The sequence below is a fragment of the Oryctolagus cuniculus genome, chromosome 11 (genome assembly GCF_964237555.1).
Source record: "Oryctolagus cuniculus chromosome 11, mOryCun1.1, whole genome shotgun sequence".
Lineage (NCBI taxonomy): Eukaryota > Metazoa > Chordata > Mammalia > Lagomorpha > Leporidae > Oryctolagus > Oryctolagus cuniculus.
The window spans coordinates 110,339,100-110,359,505 of NC_091442.1; the positions used below are offsets into that span (position 1 = coordinate 110,339,100).

A 20,406-nucleotide genomic window follows, 5' to 3' on the forward strand; every position below is an offset into this window, starting at 1 on the left:
CTCCTGACTTGTCACGTCTCTTGGGACCTTTTCCTCTCTCTTATTTGGCCAAACTTTGATGCTAGAATGGGAAAATAGAATGCAATACTGCCACCACGATGAACATTTCTTGAGTGGTGACGGTATGCTGAGTGTTGTGCTACATTAGCTCACTGGCCCACGTGACTCTATGGAGAGGGGTGCTGTTTTGCTGAGCATTTGCTGAGCATGAGAAACTCGTACTTTAAAGAGGCCAAGTTGGGCGGCGCCGTGGCTCACTAGGCTAATCCTCCACCTGCGGCGCCGGCACACTGGGTTCTAGTCCCGGTTGCTCCTCTTCCAGTCCAGCTCTCTGCTGTGGCCCGGGAGGGCAGTAGAGGATGGCCCAAGTCCTTGGGTCCTTGCACCCGCATGGGAGACCAGAGGGAAGCACCTGGCTCCTGGCTCCTGGCTTCGGATCGGCGCGGTGCTGGCCGTAGCGGCCATTAGGGGAGTGAACCATCTGAAGGAAGACCTTTCTCTCTGTCTCTCTCTCATTGTCTATAACTCTCTCTGTTTCTCTCTCTCTCACTGTCTAACTCTGCCTGTCAAAAAAAAAAAAAAAAAAAAGAGGTCAAGTCATTTGCTCAGGTCACACCCCTGACAGGTCATAGGTAGAATCCCAGCCCGGGGTGCCCATCTCCAGAGAGCCAGAGAGTGTGCTTTTCCGTCAACATGCTCAGAGAAGTCAGGTTTATTAGCATGGCCAGCCTGTCTTCCCCTTGATTCCTTAAAGCAATGGGAAAACAGCTGCGTAGCTTTTCCATTTCCAGACACTCAGTTCCAATGTCTCCTCCTTCTTCTTTCAATACAATCATTAATTAAGTCAGGGAGAGAGAGAATGAGAGTGCTCCCATCTGCTCCCCGGTTGGACTGAGTTAAAGCTGGGAACTGGAAACTGGATCTGAGTTTCCTAGGGGATGGCAGAGACCTACAGATGCAAGCCATCACTTGCTGCTTCCCAGCGTGCACATTAATGGGAAACTGGAATTGACAGCAGAGCTGGGACTCTAACCCAGGCGCTCTGATAAGGGATGCAAGCAGCACCCCAACTGGCATCAACTATTAGGCCAAAGGCCTGCCCGTAAGTCTCGTTTTCTAAGTTTTGGCTCTTTATAACATCAAAGACAGTAGAATGTAGGAAGCAAACACTTATGGCTTTAAAAACAGGCTCATGCAGGCTCAAGTTCTGGCTTCACCACTCAATAGCTTGGTGACCATGAATAAGCTAAACAACCTCTTTGTAAAATGGGGATAATATCTACCCCCAAGACATTTTTTTAACACTGTAGTAGACCCTGGAGATTCAGAATTGTAAGGTTTAAATAAAATAATACATGTGCTCTGCATGCACACGACCTCGTAGACAATAAAAACCCAGTGACCGTTACAAACTGTGGAACAGAAGGTGCCTTCTCTCCTAGCAGCACAGGGCAGCAGACAGGGGAGTGAGGTGTTACTCTGCACAGAGGGACTTGACATCATGCTGTATAACTGAATGCCTTTTCCTGGCTGAGGCTAGCCTCAAATTTCAAATCCTAATCACAGCCAACATTTCTTGAGTACTTAACACATGCTTTATGTGGGCTAGCTCATGTATTTCCCATCAGCCTCCTGGAGGTTTTATTATATAATCACTTCAGAGAGGAGGAAGCAGACACCCAGAGAGAGAGGTTAAGTAATTTGCCTGAGAACACACAGCTAACTAATGGCAGGGCTTAGATCTGAACTCCATGAGTCTGATAACCTCACTGCCTGTCTGCACCTGTCCCGCTGTAGTTCTGTCTACACAGCTAGCCCTCTGCTGCTCCAGGAAGAGACACCTTCAGGCAGAAGGCCGAGGCATTCCTGGGAGCTTCTTTGAGAACACTGTACTCCTTGGCTCTTCTCAGAGACGTTCCACCGATCCCCACCCAGTTACACCTTTCCTGCTGGACATCACCCAGCACCAAACCAGCTTGTCCTGAAAAGCAGCGTGTGCGGAGCCAGAAGTGAAGGAGCTGGCTGGGGCGGCCCACGTGGGAAGCAGAGCGCTGCTCTTGCTGCCAAAGGCCCCAGCTGCTGTCTCGGCACTGCCTGGCTGCTTTGCAAAGTCTTGCTCTCGGTCTGGCTGCTTGCGGCCTGAGGGAGGCCTGGCCCACCTTCCTGCCTCCACTCAGCTCACTGCCTCAGGTCACTTTGGCAGTCCTGCAGGTACCATCCTGACACAGTGGTCATGGAACAGGGATGCGTCTCAGAAAGGCCCCTCAATGGATTTAATGCTCCACTATCCCATTTGTAATAATACTTCTGAACAGGGACCTTACATTTTCATTTTGCAGTGGATCCCCCAAATTATGTAGTGGGTCCTGCTCAGAACCCCTAAGGCATGAGGGGACAGGAAACCTCAGCACCGAATCTCAGGGGAGCTCCCAGGGGAATGGGCAGCATGGCAGGACCCTAACTTCATTGTTTGTGTCCATCAGGCCATGGACTGTAGGAAGCTGGAGAATGAATTCACGCCCTTCTTAGGAATTCAAGGGGATCAACATCCATTGTTCAGTACCTCCTAAAAATAAGTGTCATGCCCACTGAACATGCTGGTAGGAATGTGGTGGGGGCCGGTGGTCTTGCAGAGACCTCTGTGGTCAGTTCTACGGAGCTGAGAAGGGAGTCTGGTCTCCTTGCTCCTTTCCCATCTGGCTGCATAGCCTGAAGTTCCATCCTTGGTCCTTCCTCCAGACCCTGCCAGTAAGCCAGACACATGCACACATGCAGAGAGCTGGACTGGAAGAGGAGCAACCAGGACTAGAACCCGGCGCCCATATTAACCAAGTGAACCACGGTGCCGGCCCCGTCGATTCTGCTTTAAGTCTGTTTTATCGCTTCCTTCTCTTCCTTCCACGAATTTAGTCTGATCTCTGCAAATCCTCCCCCCAGGTAGTTTGATTCATGCCTTCAACCCTCAGCCTTTTAGGGTAGAGGAAAATGGACCATGAAGAAGGCCCTTCCAAATGGCAGTTCCTGTCCAATGGCCTACGTGCTGCATATGACCTGCCCATGCCCATTCACTGTGGGGCAAGACCCTGTTCCACTCTGTTCTAGTAATGGATCGGGTTGTCAGAGTCTAACGGCACCTTAGACTTGATCCAGTCCAACTTTCCTGTTTCATAGAGAAGGAAACCGAGGCTGAAGGAGGTCGATAAGCTTGATGCTGGTTACAGAGCCAGTGAGCAGGGGTCTGAAACTTGGTTCCTTAACCCCTCAAACTTCATCACTGTCTCTGAATTTGATGAAAAGGAACTTCATACAGCTATACCATTAATCAGAACGTGCACTTACATTACGGACTTCTGTTTTCAATTCTTTTGTTCCCCCATTTATCTTAACACTACTCCAATGGGAAAGAAAAAGAAAACCTCAGGGTCAATGTTGTGACATCACACTTAAGCGCCATCTGCAATGCTCGCATCCCTAATGGCTGCCAGTTTGAGTTTCAGCTGCTCAACTTCTGATGCAGCTTCCTACTGATGAAACTGAGAAAGCAGCAGAAGCCTGCCCAAGTGCTTGGGCTCCTGCACTCACAAGGGAAACCAGAATGCAGCTCCTGGTTTCTGGCTTCAGCCTGGCCTAGCCCTGGCCATAGCTGCCATTTGGGGAGTGAACTAGCAAATGGAAGATCTCATTTTCTCACAGTTTCTCTCTCTCTCTCACTCTGCCTTTCAAATAAATAAGATAAATCTTAAAAAAGAGAAAAACACCACATGCAATTTTTAATTAAGCCTGCACTTCGAATTTACCTAGTGGTACAGGAGAAGCACTACCTGACCTGCATTCATGAAATGATTTCAATTTTTCTCTTAAGGGTTGCTTTGTTCCTATGGTCTGTGGACTCCATTGTTACTGTAGCTTTCAACAATCATAAAATCAAACCAATAGATCTTACCTGTTCAGAGACAAGGAGCAGATAAGTCTTTGTCCCAAAATAACCAGGCCAACACTGGTACTCGCAACCTGCAGACAACAAAAGCTTTCATGACTAAGATAAGAGGATCTGTTCACTTTGGCCACACATATAATTCCTTTGACTCTAAAAGAAATTGGGAAGAAACTGCTCTGAAAATTCTTTCTTGCAGGTGAGAAAACTATAAATACTGTAAAGACTTTTTGTTTGAGGACCCCCTTTAAATGATTATTTTTTTCTTTTCTGTTATCTCTTCTTCATGTATGTGATGGGGTGTGTGTATGTAAGTATGACATTTTGCTTAAGTTCAATATATTAGTTCCTGTCTACCAGATTAAATTTGAACTTCATCTGATCAAGTAAATTTGAGTGCTACCTGATTGTCTTATTTGAAATAAAAAAGAAACGCAGCTGTCCATGTGACTGAGGTAGGAGGAAGGGCACACAGGAGGTAGAGACTGGCAAGGTTTTATGCAATGAGTGGGGTGTGAGTGCTGGCCTGCCTCCCTCCCTCCACACACCCCTCCCTGCAGTCTTAACTGTGGCCTCACTCCCCATGCCTCCAATGGTCCAGGTCCATGGTGGGAACAGGGAACAGGCTGCCCTCCTGTCCCCCAAACTTACAAAGTCCATGGACACGATGGTTTTCATAGTGGAGTTCTCAGGTTGGGTGAGCATCATGATGGAGGCAGGGATGTCCAGGGAGAAGTTGCCCGGTTGTAAGTTGATAATGGGAGGCTCTGTGGCCATGATCCGCACCATGAAGGGCTGGGCCAAGATGTAGATGTCTGCAATCTGCCGATGTGCAGGGAAAGAAACAGAGATTGGGAGTCGGGGTTGATGGGGGGAAATCACAAAATTTTTTTTTTTTTTGACAGGCAGAGTGGACAGTGAGAGAGAGAGACAGAGAGAGAAAGGTCTTCCTTTGCCATTGGTTCACCCTCCAATGGCCGCCGCGGCCAGCGCGCTGCGGCCGGCGCACCGCGCTGATCCGGTGGCAGGAGCCAGGAGCCAGGTGCTTTTCCTGGTCTCCCATGGGGTGCAGGGCCCAAGCACCTGGGCCATCCTCCACTGCACTCCCTGGCCACAGCAGAGAGCTGGCCTGAAGAGGGGCAACCGGGACAGAATCCGGCGCCCTGACTGGGACTAGAACCTGGGGTGCCGGCGCCGCTAGGCGGAGGATTAGCCTAGTGAGCCGCGGCGCCAGCCAATGATTAAGTCTTACATAATACAGCTAAAATACAACGAAACTTTTTAATAGAAACAATATCATACACACACACACTCAAAACCAGTAACAACAGCTGACCTCGGTGAACACACACTGCATGCCAGCACTGCGCGAGAGACTTTAGGCATGATCTCATTTCATCCTCACAGAATCCCTGTGAGGCAGATTCTACAAGGATCCCTGTTCTATAATAGATTCGGGGAGTCCTAGAGAGGCTGAGATATTTTCTCAAGGTTGTCAGAGAATAAATGGTAGAACTGGGATTCAAATCTATGTCTGCCCAACTTGATACGCTTGCTCTAAAACCAAGATGCTACACAAACATCTCCTTGCCCTTAAGAGCAGGACTAATGTTCAATGCCTACTATGCTATCAAGGCATGGTACTAATAGCCTTTTTACTAAAGTCACAATTGAGGACACCAATCCTTCATTTAAGTTAATAAATCCTTTTTCTAAGTTAATTATTTCAAGGGTGACAGTACCTTGTGGAAGGAATAGATAATTTCTTTTGCAAACTTACAATGCCTTTAATTGTACTTTTTTATTTTAAGACTTATTTATTTATTTGAAAGGATGAGTTACAGAGAGACAGAGAGAGAGAGAGAGAGAGAGAGAGAGAGAGAGTCTTCCATCCACTGGTTCACTGCCCAGATGGCCGCAACGGCCGGAGCTGGGCTGATCCGAAGCCAGGAGCCAGGAGCTTCTTCTGGGTCTCCCACATGGGTGGAGGGGCCCAAGCGCTTGGGCCATCTTCCACTGATTTCCCAGGCCATAGCAGAGAGCTGGATCGGAAGTGGAGCAGCCGGGACTGGAACCGGCACTCATATGAGATGCCAGCACTACAGCATCACCACAGCACCGGCCCCTAATTTTACTTTCAATGTACTTCAACACACACTGTTCACAAAATATTTGTGTATATCTTATTAAGAGGAAAAAACTCCTAGTAATGGAAAGATAGATTCATGCTTGGACTTAAAGACAGTGTAAAATCTCACAAGACTTCCTGACGTAATTGCAATTAAACTAAACACATGATCAAGGAGTCAAACTCAAAGCACTTACCCGGGAGAGCACGTTGCCAAGGCCTTGAGAATTTTGAATGAGATGGTTGGAAATCTGAAAAATAAAAACCACCACACCACTGTAAGGCTTTTACCTGAATTGTCTTTTCAGAGAAATGTGTTTCTTATGATTTTATGAGTCAAGAAATTTACAGCATAACATGTTTGTTATAGCATAACCATAGGGAATTTGAAGTCCAGAGAAGTAAAGTGATTTGTCCAAGTCACAGGAAGTTAAACACATTTTAAGTGCGTTTGAACTTGGAAACTCTCCCCATCACCAACACACACCGTGTGAAAACATCCTACAGTCATTAACAACAAGTCTGGTGCGATTGTCCTTATTTTCAGAGGTTCCTGAGACAGGGGATGCTTAACTAATTTACCTTTACAGGGGAATGATTTCAAATCTGAATCTGAACATGTCCAGTTCTCAACACTGTAAGGAAGCTGGTGCAGCCATACTTACCAATTTGATTTATAACTACTATATAATTAAGATGTAGAGAATGAGAAGATTCAAAGGGGGAGTCTCAATTAAAGATTTTGGTTTACTGGTAGGAGAGATAATTCTCATTATAAAGTGGAAACACAAGGCAAAGAGAGTTAGCTGTCCTATTCCTCAGCTAAGTCAGTTGTCATTACCACCAGGGGCAATCTTTAAATTGGTGGAACGAAAGGAGTTATAGCCACGGTGGTGATACGTGGCCATTAAGTGGCTCTTACTCCGTGCTAGGCATGGGTTGAATGCTCCACGTGTATTTGAACATCTGGATGTCCACACCGACCCTTTGAGCATGGAGCTATCATTGCCTTTTATATTCTTCCAAAATGAGGACACTCTGGCAAACGGAAGCTAAATATGTTGCAATTACTGAGAGTCACTGTCAATACTTGGTGGAGGGGGTCTTGGTATATTTAAGATGTATCTGGAACAATGGTCAGATGTCATGAAAAAAATTGAAATTAGCATAATTGGAAACCCAACAAATCCCCAGATAATAACAACATTCATCCCACAATTCCTTCATTTGTTGTCCTGCTAACAGTGACAGCTTAAAAAGGTCCAGGAATCAAAACCACGACCTAAAAATCCCACAGTGTGATGTGGATAAGAAGGTGGAATGATGACGTCATTGTCATCATTCGTTAACTCTGCTCACCTCTTTGGTGGAGAACGTGACATCGAAAGCCCCCGCTGTGTAATAAGCAAAAGATGCAGATTTGAAGAAGTACTCCGAGATCCCAATGTAGAGCATAGAGTCACTGCGCTCGGGCAGCACAAAAGGAGCTGGTGAGAAGGGGGGGTCGACAGGGTTCTCCAGAGGGTAGAAGGTGCCCTGTGGGAAGACAGAAAGACCAGTGTACTGGGGGAAAACTCGGCAAGCCGGACTGAGGAGGTGGACCCTCTCAAGTCAGAATGAGAAAAATTCCAGAAACTCGGCAGGATGAGAACATCGTAAGGCCTCTGACTCCTTGACTGGCGACAATGTTTCAAAGCTCTGAGGATTCTTGAGCATATTTGGGTGTCTGTCCACCCAGGGGTGTAACTCAGTGAGGGGCGTCTAACTGGCCCTTCTCTCAAACAAAGGCAGGAGGTGCCACATAAAGGTGTCAAACTTTTAACCTTCAAAATCCATGACTTGTGTATGCAGGACATCACAGAAAGACTCAGAAGGACCCAGAACTCTGAATGGTTTAAAGTATTTTGTGGCATTCCTAACGCTTTTGTTAGCTGTAGGGACTTATTATAAAAATAGTCTTATCCAACATCAAACTTATTTCAAAGTCTGCATGAGTGAAATATAAGCTGAAACTCACTCCAATTGACAATGAACTTTGAAGTAAAATTAAGTATCAGCACAATGATCACTTTCCCATGATCAGCTTCAGCAAACATCATTTCCCTGACAGAAGTCGGCTGCTCTCAGTTAAATCCACCAACCTGAGAGTTAGGAGCAGAGGAACTAATATGTACAATCTACTGATGTGTTACTTTATAACAAATGCAGATCACTCCCTTGATGGCTCTTAGTCTCAGACCTACTCCCAGAGGCCAAGACATCCTGGTACGTCTATTGAAAGAGGAAGACACAGGTTGTGCAATCCAAACGATCACTGGCCCATCAATAAAGTGTTCAATCGTCTTTGGGGGGGGGGAAGGGGGTGGAGCTGTGGCGTAGCGGGTAAAGTTGCCACCTGCAGTGCTGGCATACCATATGGGCGCCAGTTCGAATCCTGGATGCTCCACTTCTGATCCAGCTCTCTGCAATGGCCTGAGAAAGCAGTAGAAAATAGCCCAAGGACTTGGGCCTCTGCACCCGCATGGGAGACCCAGAGAAAGCTCTAGGCTCCTGGTTTTGGATTGGCTCAGCTTGGGCTGTTGTGGTCATGTGTGGAGTGAACCAGAAGATGGAAGATTTCTCTCTGTCTCTGCCGCTGCCTCTCTGTAACTCTGCCTTTCAAATAAATAAATAAATAAATAACATCTTAAAAAAAAAAAGGAGAGAGAATTTTTGGAAAAGACATAAACATGAGTTGCTTGAAAGAAAATAAAATGATTTGAAGAGCATGTTATGTGTATTTCCTTCTGCATACAACCTACATTTTCTAAATTTTGGTTGTTGACAGCCAGAGTGAGAATTCTGATGATGAGAAAATTACCTTTGGGGCCAGTGCTGTGGTGAAGTAGGTTAAGCCTCTGCCTGTGGTGTTGGCATCCCATATGTGTGCTGGTTCAAATCCTGGCTGCTTCACTTCTGATCCAGCTCCTTGCTAATGGCCTGGGAAAGCAGTGGGGGATGGCCCAAGTTGTTGGGCCCCTGCAACCACATGGGAGACCCAGATGAAGCTCCTGGCTCCTGGCTTTGGATTGGTCCAGTTGTGGCCTTTGTAGCCATTTGGGGAGTGCACCAGTGGATGGAAGATCTCTGTCTCTCTGTTTCTCCCTCTTTCTATGTGTAACTCTGTCTTTTAAACAAATAAATACATCTTTTTAAAAAAGTTACCTTAAAATTCACGTCAAGGGAGTTCTCAGTAATTTCTGGAGAATCGATTATGGAATAATCCAGAAGAGTGTAGTTGTCAATCTTGGTTAGGACTACAGGAATGACAATAAAAAAGAAAATCTACATTCATTAAAGCATGGTATGATATATGAAAATATCAATGAAAAAATTTAATTTTTAAATATGTTTAAAATATCAATTCTTTTCACAAGTAATATGTGCTCCCTTTTAAAAAATCAGGAAAAGTGTCTAAGTCAAAAGAAGAAAGTAAAACTCTTTCTCAATCACATTGCCCTGAGAGACACATCAGTAACATTTTGGTGTGTATTATTTTAGCCATATGTAGGTGCACACACACAATACATGTATACTTGTAGTTCTATAGGAAATTAGCACGGAGTCCCTTAACAATATTAAGTCATATATTAGGTTGATATAATAAGAGGTTTTCAAAGTTAATGTTACAGATTTCTATGCAGTTAGAACTCCACTTATTTTTTTTTTACAATGAGTATGCATTACTGTTGTAATTAGATATAATTTTTTAAAAAGTGACATTGTGAGGGGGAAATAAAACCACTAAGTTGCAAAGGCCAAGGAAATTATTGTGCACCATGCCATCAATTTATTTTTACATTATAATTTTCAGAACCAAGCAGAAGGCAGGAGGCCCAGGGGACAGTGGTGGGTGGAGCATCTGGGAGGATGGATTTCAGACAGGTTGCAGTGTTGCGGTCCTCAGCCTTCTGAACTTGGCTTGAGAGAGCCGCCCTCCTGACCACGGCCCTGTGTTCTGTGGTTGAAGACTTCCTCCCTGTTCTAGAGAAGGTGCCTGCCTGTGTGTCACCTCTTCTCTTCTTGCATGTTATGTTAGTTAGTTCTATAGAGATGAGAAGCAAGAAGGGATGAAGTGGCTTGCTAAGGTATGGGAACAAGGCAAGGCATTACTCTCTATTGCTATAGTTTTAAAAATGTCCAGACAGTAATTCTTTTATAGGTTGGGGGAGTGAGGCTCAGAGGTACAGAAACTTGCCTGAGGCAAGTTAGGTCATGAGAATCCTCCACCAGTTCTCCTCACCGTGTCTTCTTTCTCTTTCCCAGCTTCTGCAGCCTGATCATGTTCACCCATCCCTTCATCAGTCTAATATTTATTAACCAGGATGAGCTAGGCCCTGTGCCTGATGCTGGGGGAAAGAGTCAAACTTTCTGCTCCCACAGAACTCTTAGTCTGGGGTAGAGGGAGACAGATGAATAAATAGGAAATTATAAATACTATCGTGAGAGCAGATCTAAAACTGAGATCTGGATGATCCTAAGACAAACTTGCTCCTACAGTCTTCCCTGTCTGTAGAGGCCAAGTTCTTTCTTCCAACCCTCTGGTTGCTTAGGGTAGAGCCAAGTGTCTTCCTGATTCCTCTTGTGACGCACGTTGGTCTATTGGCAAATAGCGCCTCTGTACCCTCGGGATCAGCCAGAGCCTGAACCTGACTTGCTGCCTTTACCCCTGCTCCTGAAGCAGCACCACCCCTGCTCAGATGGGCCACTGCACCGGTCTCATGAGTGGTCTCCCTGCTGCCCTGCCCCGCTCTCCTTCCTGTCTGTCAGGACAGAAGCCAGAGGGATCTGCTCACAGTGCAGGTCAGAGCATGCAGGCCTTGCCAGAACTCCCCAAGACTTCCCATCTCAGAGTGAGAGGGGGACCTCCTAGTGACCTGCAGTCCTGAAAATCTAATCATCCACGCACCCACTTCGGACCTCGCCTCCTGCCACTTTGTCCCAGACTCCTCCTGGGACGGCCTCCTTGCAATTCCCCAACGTGCTGGACCTGCTCCTGCGGCACGGCCTGTGTGCGTGCGTTTCCTCTGCCTGGTGTGTTCCTCATCCAGACTTAGCAGCGCCTCATTCCTGCTCCCTTCAGGTTCTTCTTGTCAGTGGTGCCTTTCCTGGCCACACCGTGTAGCACACAAACCCTTCCCCAGCTCAGCTCTCCTTTAGCTTTCTTGTTTCTGCTTATCACTGCCATCACACAGAGTCTTGCTTTCTGTTGTCTCCACCCATGCCCCACTATTCCCAGGAGGGCAAGGATTTTGGCTTCCTGGGCATTCTGCTGTACCCCCAGCACCAAGAACAGTGCCCAATCTATTTGGGCAAAAGGATGAATGGAGTGCGAAGAGAGAGAGACGTGTGTGAGGGAGCATGGGAGTACAGAGAAGGGGCGACTTCGTGGAGTGGGGGCCGTCAGGTAGGAGATCTCGGAAGAGACTGTGCCAGAGCTGAGCCTTGAAGACCAAGAGGAGTGAACAGGACAAGTGAAGGCCGACAGGTGGAGCGCAAAGGATTGTTCTTGAGGGATTCGCAGAGAAACAGGCACTCAGTAACTCTCTGTTGCAGGACTAAATGGATGGAGGCAGAGGAAGCTCTTCCGGGCAGGGAGGCAGCAGGAGCAGCGTGCCTGCTGGAGCAGAGAACGGGCAGGAGGAGGTGGGCAGAGGTGAGGGGAGCTGGGACACAGCACTGAAGGGGTGAGAAGAAGGCAGCAGTCTGGTCATTAGTGTGAATCATTCTGAAGAAGACGGCTTTAACGCCGAAGCTGGCGTCAGAGCCCGTGAGGGTTGAGCACCCTGAAGAGCACCCCGTCTCCTCCTGCAGTGGCGTAGTTGGTCGGCAAAGTGCATATGCTCAACACACGGGGCATGTCCTTCCATACATCTTGCAGGGGCTCCAGTGTGCGGAGTGGACAGCAGAGAGAAAGCTGGAGCGAGGCCCACCTGGAGGTGGGATGAGAACCAGACAGAAGAGACAGTTCTGGGACTCACCCTCCAGTGTGCTGAGATTGACGTTCAGTGCTTCAACCTCGCCTGTGATAATGGGGCAGAGCTGGCCATGAAAGGAATTTAAAAAAAAAAGCAGATTATTTATTGAAACAAAAGCCACTACTGGTGTATTATCCCTTTGGTCATCAAGACTTTCCCTAAAATCCGCGGATGCCCATGAGCCTCAAGTTCCGACGGTCTGGGCATTAAGTCATTGAATGCTGGCTCATCTTCATAGCAACTGCGGCCACACCTGCTGAGCCCCATAAAAGAGTGAGCCCTTGGCCTTTCTCTCGGTGGCATGATGGGGCATGTGCCACCGACCATGCAGTTGCTGTTGCACCTGACGAACCTGTTGCGGGAGCAGCTGCATCTTTCCTAATGGCTGGGGGTGCTGCCCGCCTCCCATTCTCTATCAGCAGCTCCATGTCCTGCTGGGAGTGGTTTTCGGGAGTGGTTTTCGAGATTTTACTTACCACCCTGGGCTAGTTTGAGAGCCCCTCCTACGAGAGATCTATTCAGAAATCTTAGTCTTGAATGGGGCTAAAGCTTATCTGTAGGATGTGCCTGCTGCTTGCTCACTGATGTGCTTGGCACAGTGGTGATAGCAAAGGCTTGAAAGTCTAGGCACCTGGAGGTGAACCTTGGCCAGTTCCCTGGACTCTGGCCTCAATTTCCTCATCTGCAATGCAGTAAGTAGACATCAAGGCAATCCATGGAGAACCGCCAGCTCATAATGAGCACCCAGGAAATGTTGGCTGTGGTTCTTTCAATCCCTCTCTACAGCATTAAGGGGCAGGCACTACTCGCCCCTATGAACACAGGGGAAAATCAAAGCTAAGAGAAGGTGAGTTCCCACAAATCACACAGCTGGGATTTGACATCTGATCTGACGCAGCTGTGGTCTGAGCCGTCTTTTCCATTTTCCAGTGGCACAGACAGAACTACGGAAGCAAAGCATCCATTATCTCTAAGCCACGCATAAACTAGAGGCCTGCTTAGCTGCTGCCCACTGTGCACAATTCATCCTTCCTTGGCATCCTGCCAGAGGCCAAAGCACCGTGCCCTGTTTCACACAGAGAAGAGGTCAGATGCAGGGTCCTTCCCGGTGACAGAATCATGTGTACACTCACTGGCGCTCAGTCCCTCTCAGGGAAGGACAGAGAAAGACTAGGAAGCTTCAAGTCCCCTGGCCAGCTCTGCCACCTCCGGGACAAGCTACGTGATGTTACTGAGTGTTGACTTCCTCGCCGACTTTCCTCAAGCACCTTTTGTCTGCTAAGCACTGAGCTGAGCAAGCACCATCCTTGCCCTCTTCTCCGGAAGTCTCCCTTCATTGCCAGCCCTCTTCATCCCTGTACTGGTCCTTCCCAAAACACGGGGTAAATAAAGGCACAGGGAAGACATGAGGGGATGGAAAGAGAGTGCCTAGCCAACTTCATCTTTCCCTTCCTCACTGAGTCCTGGAATCAGGACGCCTACAGCTTTGGAAGGCTTCTTAACATTATTCTACTTTCTTAACTTATTCTGTTGCCTGTAAATACTCATATCTTCTCGTCTCTCTTCTTCCTTACCTACCCAAGTCCTACTAAACACCAAGGCCCAGCTCAAGCCGTGCGTCCTTCAAAAGTATCTCCCAGGACACTCGCAGGTCCCCATTTCCCTGAAAAATGTTTCTGTTCAATCCAATGACCATGTGACAGAATTCATCCTCTTCCCATTTCTGTTTGAAACCTCACTTTCTAAATAGAGAAGTTTCTTCCTCATTGATATTCTCAAGACTCCAGTCCAGTGCTGGAATACAGTAGGTATATAACAAGTAAATTCTTGTTGATTATTTGTCCACTCTGTAGCAAAAAGCCTGAGGGAGGGGATGCTGCTTTGTTTATCTCTAAATCCCTAGTACTTGCCACAGTGTTAGGCACAGTGTTAGGCACATGGTAGGGTTTTGAGAAACTTATTAAGTTGCAAAGGACAATATGTGTCAAAGTGCTCTGGAAGGTATCTAACACAGAGCGGGTGCTCAGAAAAGATTTACTGACTAAGAATTAATTAAACCTGGTAGAACTGGTACTGATACCATTTTACTGTGGTTGTCTAAACTTTAAAGACTTACCATTTCATTTAAATTCTTTAAAATAGGTTTCTCCATGGGCTCAGCAAAGGAGTTATACAGGACACTAGGAAAACAAGACAGAAAAATATATTCAGGGACCATCACATGATGGCCATACACCTCTGGTAGGTACCGCCTGAGCATCTGGCTCCGGGCTAGCCATTTCTTATTATAGAGCTCTCACTCACCTGAACTGTCCAAAAAATGAGACGTGGGCATGGCTCACTTGGGCATAGCAGTCTTCAAGTTTCAGGAGAGGCTGACCAAAGTCATTTCGGTTTAGGATAATGTTACCAGTAAAGTAGACCCCGGAGAGGAACAGATTTGCTCCTCCTGCGTCTTTGCTGTTCAGAGAAAAAGTGCAAGGTTACCCTAGTCTGGGCCAGGCATGGAGGTGGATCCTGCTTCTCCGATTACCCAGAGACTCTAAGCTCCTGGAGGGCAGAGACTTGGTCATGTTTACCTCTGGATTCCTGGCACCTACAACAGGTAGGAGCAAAGTAGGTGCTAAGTGAATATGCACTGAACAAATGAAGTAGCAGATATGCGAATGGTGACAGCTTTTGGGGTATTGTAGCTGTTTACCCGAGTGCTCTGGCCCTGGTAGTGCTTGAGCACCATTCACAAGTGATATTTTTTGGAGAGAGGACATCAGGGGCAAAGTTGGCAACAGCTTGTTCAGGAGGGGCACAGATGGGGAGGCTGTAGTCTGTGAACCCTCAAGGGAGTGGACATGTCCCCAGGACTTAGCTTGTGACCCGATACAGAAAACGCATTTGATCTATGAAGAGTCAGTCATCAAAGAAACGAGTGAATACGTGAATACATATTGCCTATGGGGGGTCACGCGTTCCTTTGCAAGCATCAAGGCTGGAGTGCTTGAGATGTGGATAAATAACCCACAGCAGGCACCCAATAAGTGGTTGTTGAGTGACTCAGAGGATGAATGAGTGTCTTATTTTGGGGCACCAACCAAGACAGACCTAAACATTACACTCAGGACAGTGACTTGCACGTAGTAGGTCATCTATCAGTGCGCCTTCAGTTTTCCTCCTTTCTCCTATACTAAGGTGCAAAGGTCTTTTGGTTGGGGAAGAAATAGGCTCAACCGCTGTGGGAGGTTGGAGGGCTCCGTTTCCCATCAGCTGCCCCTGCAGACGGGCAAGTGTGCTGAATGACTGGCTCGAAATCATGCAGTGATTTGTGGTGTAGTTAGGATATTGAGCACATGTCTACCCCCCCAACAGCTGAGGATTTGTGGCTCTTAGATCTTAAAGGGCAGTTGATCAGCTGTTCTGTCCTTAAGAGATGGGTTCTTTTCACCCCATCTCCACCCAAGCAGGGATTCTCTGATTAATCTCATTTGGGAAAAAAATACTCTTGAGATAAATACGAAAACTGGGAGAAGCCTAATGTTGACAGTATTGTTGCACTGAGGCAGTCTCCACTTCTGCTCTATTTCTTCCCTAGAACAGCCCCAGACACTTCAGGGGAATACTCACAAGAGTGGAGACTTGACCGCCCAGTTGGTGCTGACATTGGCAGTGCCGTGGTTGGTCAGTGCTTTGATTCCCACCCCAGGCACGAAGGCTAAGGAAGTATTTGGAAATGAAAAGGCATTGATTTTTATGCTGTAAAACAAGAAAGAGAGCAGTTAGAACAACTCTTCTGGCATATCTCTAAGTCAAGCAAAATGGGAAACACAGGTGTAGAACTCCGCTGGAAGTTGTGAATTGTGAATCCTACAACAGAAGGAACCTCTCTACTTCACTGCAGTCTGTAGGCCCCATCTCCTAAGCCCCCTTAAACTCGTAGCAGGAATGAAGCTGCTCATAGCTATCTGAGGGGGGATCCAGCAAGAATGGAAAAAAATTTGTAAACAATTCTTTGGTTTCTTTAAAGACAAAAACAGACCCCATATTGGCATTATTAGTTTTCCCTTTAGCAGTTCCAGTGTTTCTCAAGAGAGATGATATTAGAATTTTGGATAAGTTATTTTTGTAGGGGACTTTCATGCACATTGCAGGATATTGGGTGTATATGCGAGTAGTGTCCTTTCCCACCAGTCACTGGGACAACTCAAACCACGCCTTCCTCTTGTTTTCAAATGTCCTCTACATAGACAGTATCTTTCCTGCCTGAGAAGCTTATTTCTAATAGCTGACTTCTCCTAGAATTCTCTAGGCTGTCAAACGGTAACCTGAAGTACCTGTGAGACATGGGGTTTCATGTAATCTACATGGGTGTGTGCCTTATGACAAATTATTATGAATACTTATTGATAAATTAGTATGAACATCTATTGAGTGACTACCACTTGTAAAGGCACTCTGGTAAGCACTTTGCATGAATTATCTCTTTTTAACCTCACAATAACCTGTAAGGCAGTGGCTGACCTTGCAGTCTTCGATTGAGAGATGAGAAGATAAGAAAAGTGACTGGAGTCATCTCTAAGTGGTAGCACCAGACTTGGGACCCTCCTCAATCTGATTGCAGATTGTGCTCCTTTTTCACTTCTTCCTTTTTTTAAAAGATTTATTTATTTATTTGAAAGGCAGAATTATGGAGGGAGGGAGGGAGGGAGGGAGAGAGGGATTGAGAGAGAGAGAGAGAGAGAGAGAGAGAGAGAGAGAGAGAAGGAGGAGGAGAGACACAGAGAGAGATTGATTTTCCATCTATTGGTTCACTTCCCAAATAGCTGCAATGGCAGCTGAAGCCAGGAGCTTGTTCTGGGTCTCCCTTGTGCATGCAGGGGCCCAAGCACTTTTCCAGGTGCATAAGCAGGGAGCTGGATCAGAAGTGGAGCAGCTGGGACACACACTGGGGCCCAGACGAGATGCTGGAGTCGCAGGCAGCAGCTTTACCTGCTGTGCCACAATGCTGGCCCCCCGATTGTGCTTGTAACAACAGGACTAAGCCCTTTCTTGCACGGTGCAAAGAGCACTCAACTCTTTTACAAAGCACTTAACCTCTTTCAGTCAACCGCACAAAAGAAATGTAACTTACAGGTTGGTTGAGAATGCAAAATGAGTTCATCTATGTATAACTGTTACATAGAAGAAAGGAGTTGTTATGAACTAAGACTAGGCAAGTTTTAAAACACAAGTGGGATTGCTCATAGGAACGACCATTTGCTATTTTCTGTTCTATGCCTCTTTTCCTACCTATTCACCACCACACGCCCTGAGTCCCACTGTGGGAGGATGGCAGAGATTGACTTACCCTATCTTGGAAATATTTTCTTTTGGATACACATGGTTCTAACCCACTTTTTTTTTTTTTTTTTTTTTTTTTTTTTTTTACAGGCAGAGTTAGACAGTGAGGGAGAGAGAGAGACAGAGAGAAAGGTCTTCCTTTTCCGTTGGTTCACCCCCTAAATGGCCGCCACGGTGCCTCCTCCTGGTCTCCCATGTGGGTGCAGGGCCCAAGCACTTGGGCCATCCTCCACTGCCTTCCCGGGCCACAGCAGAGAGCTGGACTGGAAGAGGAGCAACCGGGACAGAATTCGGTGCCCCAACCGGGACTAGAACCTGGGGTGCCGGCACCGCAGGTGGAGGATTAGCCAAGTGAGCCATGGCGCCAGCCTAACACACTCTTTATAATCACTGCAGAGTGTTCCAAACTGTGGCTCTGTCTTTAAAAAAAAATGCACTCCTTTGTTGATGGACAACGAAGTTGTTTTTGTACTCTGTATTATAAACAATGCCATCACGAGCATCCTTGTAACACTGCATGTGGACAGGTGCTTCTCCAGAGAGGATGTTGAGAAGGGGAACTGTTGAGACAAAGGGTGTGTGTGTGTGTGTGTGTGTGTATACAATTCAAAAGTTTATGGAAAATGCAAGTAAAAGATAATTTTACTTTGGTACAAAAAATCTTAAAAGTCATTCATAGTCTTTTCATGATATACATTTTCCATAAATTTTTACAAATATTTAATTGTATTTGAGAAGCAGAGAGAGAGAGAGAGAAGTAGGGGGGAGAGAGAGAAAGGAGAGAGGGATCTCCCATTTACTGGTTTGCTCCCCAAAAGCCTGAAATAGCCAGGGCCGGGCCAGGCTGAAGTCACGGGAATGGGGAGCTCCATCCAGGTCTCTCATTTGGGTGGCAGGGACCTAGTTACTTGAGCCATCACCGGCTGCCTCCCAGGGTGTGCATTAGCAGGAAGCCAGAATGGGGAGCAGATCCAAGACTCAATCGAGGGGGGCCCAGTATTGTGGTGCAGCAGGTTAAGCCTCCACTTGTGATGCCGGCATCCCATAGGGTGCAGGTTTGGCATCGGCCAGGCCCAGCCCCAGAAGTTGGAAGATTTCTTTCTCTCTGTCTCCCCCATCCTGCCCCGTAACTCTGCCTTTCAAAATAAATAATAAAATAAATCTTGTATAAACAAAAAGACTCAAATTCTGGTCCTCCAACAGGGGATGCAGGTGTCCCAAGTGGTGTCCTAACCCCTATGCCTAATGCCTGCCCACTAAGAACTGCTTGACGTATCCTCTTACCTATATAAAGATACTAGTAAACCACCTTCTGAAATAGTACCTTCCAGTATCTAATGTGAACCACACAAACAATTTAAATTTTGTCACATTTAAAAAAGAAAAACAGTTGAAGTTAATTTGATTAATATTTTTACTTAACCAAATACAACCCAAATATCATCACATCAACATGTGATCAATATAAAAATAATTTATCAGATATTTTATTTTCTTCTTTTAAAGAGTAAGTCTTTGGCCAGCGCCGTGGCTCAATAGGCTAATCCTCTGCCTGTGGCGCTGGCACACTGGGTTCTAGTGCCGGTCGGGGCGCCGCATTCTGTCCTGGTCCCCTCTTCCAGCCCAGCTTTCTGCTGTGGCCTGAGTACAGTGGAGGATGTCCCAAGTGCTTGGGCCTTGCACCTGCACGGGAGACCAGGAGAAGTACCTGGCTCCTGCCATCGGATCAGCGCAGTGCGCCAGCCGCAGCGTGCTGGCCACAGCGGCCATTGGAGGGTGAACCAACGGTAAAGGAAGACCTTTCTCTCTGTCTCTCTCTCTCTCACTGCCCACTCTGCCTGTCAAAAAAAAAAAAAAAAAAAAGTCTTCAACATCTGGTCTGAATCATGTACTCAAGATATACTTTGATTCAGGCACAAGATTTCATCTGAAATACTTGACCTATGTTTAGATTTGATAAAATTTTCAGTTGAAAAAGTAAATGTAGGTATTCAAATGGCTCCAAACACACATAAAAGTTTTTTAACAATTTTTTTTGCCCACACAATCCTAAAATGTTTTATTTCAAGTTTTGTTTGATGAATCAATACCCTATTCCATCATTTTGTAAAGTTGAACTTGATAGAATGGCTTTATTCTTTAATTCTTACAGCAAATGTTTCCTGGAAAATCTTCCCTCTCCCTCCACTCTTTCTAAAATTTATATAAAGGGAAGCATAAGTTTTTTAAATTAAGGTTTAATAAATAAAAAATGCATTCCTCAGTTGCTTGGTCACATTTCAAGAGCTCATTGGCCACATGGGGCCGGTGGCTACTGTTTGGAAAGCACAGTCTAAAACCAGCAGTGCTCAGAGTACCTGTTTTCCTCATCTTCACCTGCACTTCTTATTATACAAGCCTCCTTGTATGTTTCTGCTGGGCATTAGCACTGTAATTAACTAACTAGTTTTATAACTGACATTAAGGGCAGGGGACATATAGGTGTCCCCTACGCCTAGAACAAAGCCCCGTATGTAGTATGTGCTCAACACATGCTTGTTGGACAGGTGATTTTACACAGACCAGGGCGTTCTCCAGGAGCCTTCCCCAGCTCACATCTTTCTCCCCTGACCAAAAAACCAACAAAATTATAATAATAATAAAACCAAAACATTTTTTGGTTTTGTGGAATGCTACCATTGACAGCAGAGACATTTTATTACAAAGGGGTGAAATTATCACCAGTCTGAAATCATCACTGGGGCAAATCGTGAATCAGTCGCAAAGAACTCCTTAAAGCTCGGCTCTCCCCTAACCTTCAAGGTGGGCTCGAAATGGACAAGACCTGTTCTTACACCGCCTTTGGGGTTCTTCTTAGGGACTCCAGCAGAGGCTGCCCCCTGCTGTCTCATCATCCAGTTCCCCTTCTTTCTTAAACATTTCTGAACTTACTGGGGGAGGACAAAGTTGTCTGATGAGAAACTAATTTCCCAGTTTCCCTTGTTAATAAATGTGGC

The 20,406-nt window shown here is 46.3% G+C and overlaps 1 protein-coding gene across 7 annotated transcripts in view; it reads right to left on the minus strand.

The window, feature by feature from the left end:
• The window catches only part of BPIFC (BPI fold containing family C), a 62,801-nt gene that overhangs the window by 12,728 nt on the left and 29,667 nt on the right, over positions 1 to 20,406 (minus strand). For all 7 annotated transcript variants that reach the window (XM_008257061.4, XM_070051323.1, XM_008257060.4 and 4 more), the window contains 9 exon segments: positions 15,698 to 15,826; positions 14,384 to 14,539; positions 14,196 to 14,259; positions 12,083 to 12,143; positions 9,267 to 9,358; positions 7,422 to 7,598; positions 6,260 to 6,313; positions 4,586 to 4,756; positions 3,944 to 4,011 (listed from right to left, as the gene is read on the minus strand). In XM_008257061.4, coding sequence (XP_008255283.3) covers positions 3,944 to 4,011; positions 4,586 to 4,756; positions 6,260 to 6,313; positions 7,422 to 7,598; positions 9,267 to 9,358; positions 12,083 to 12,143; positions 14,196 to 14,259; positions 14,384 to 14,539; positions 15,698 to 15,826 — 972 coding nt within the window.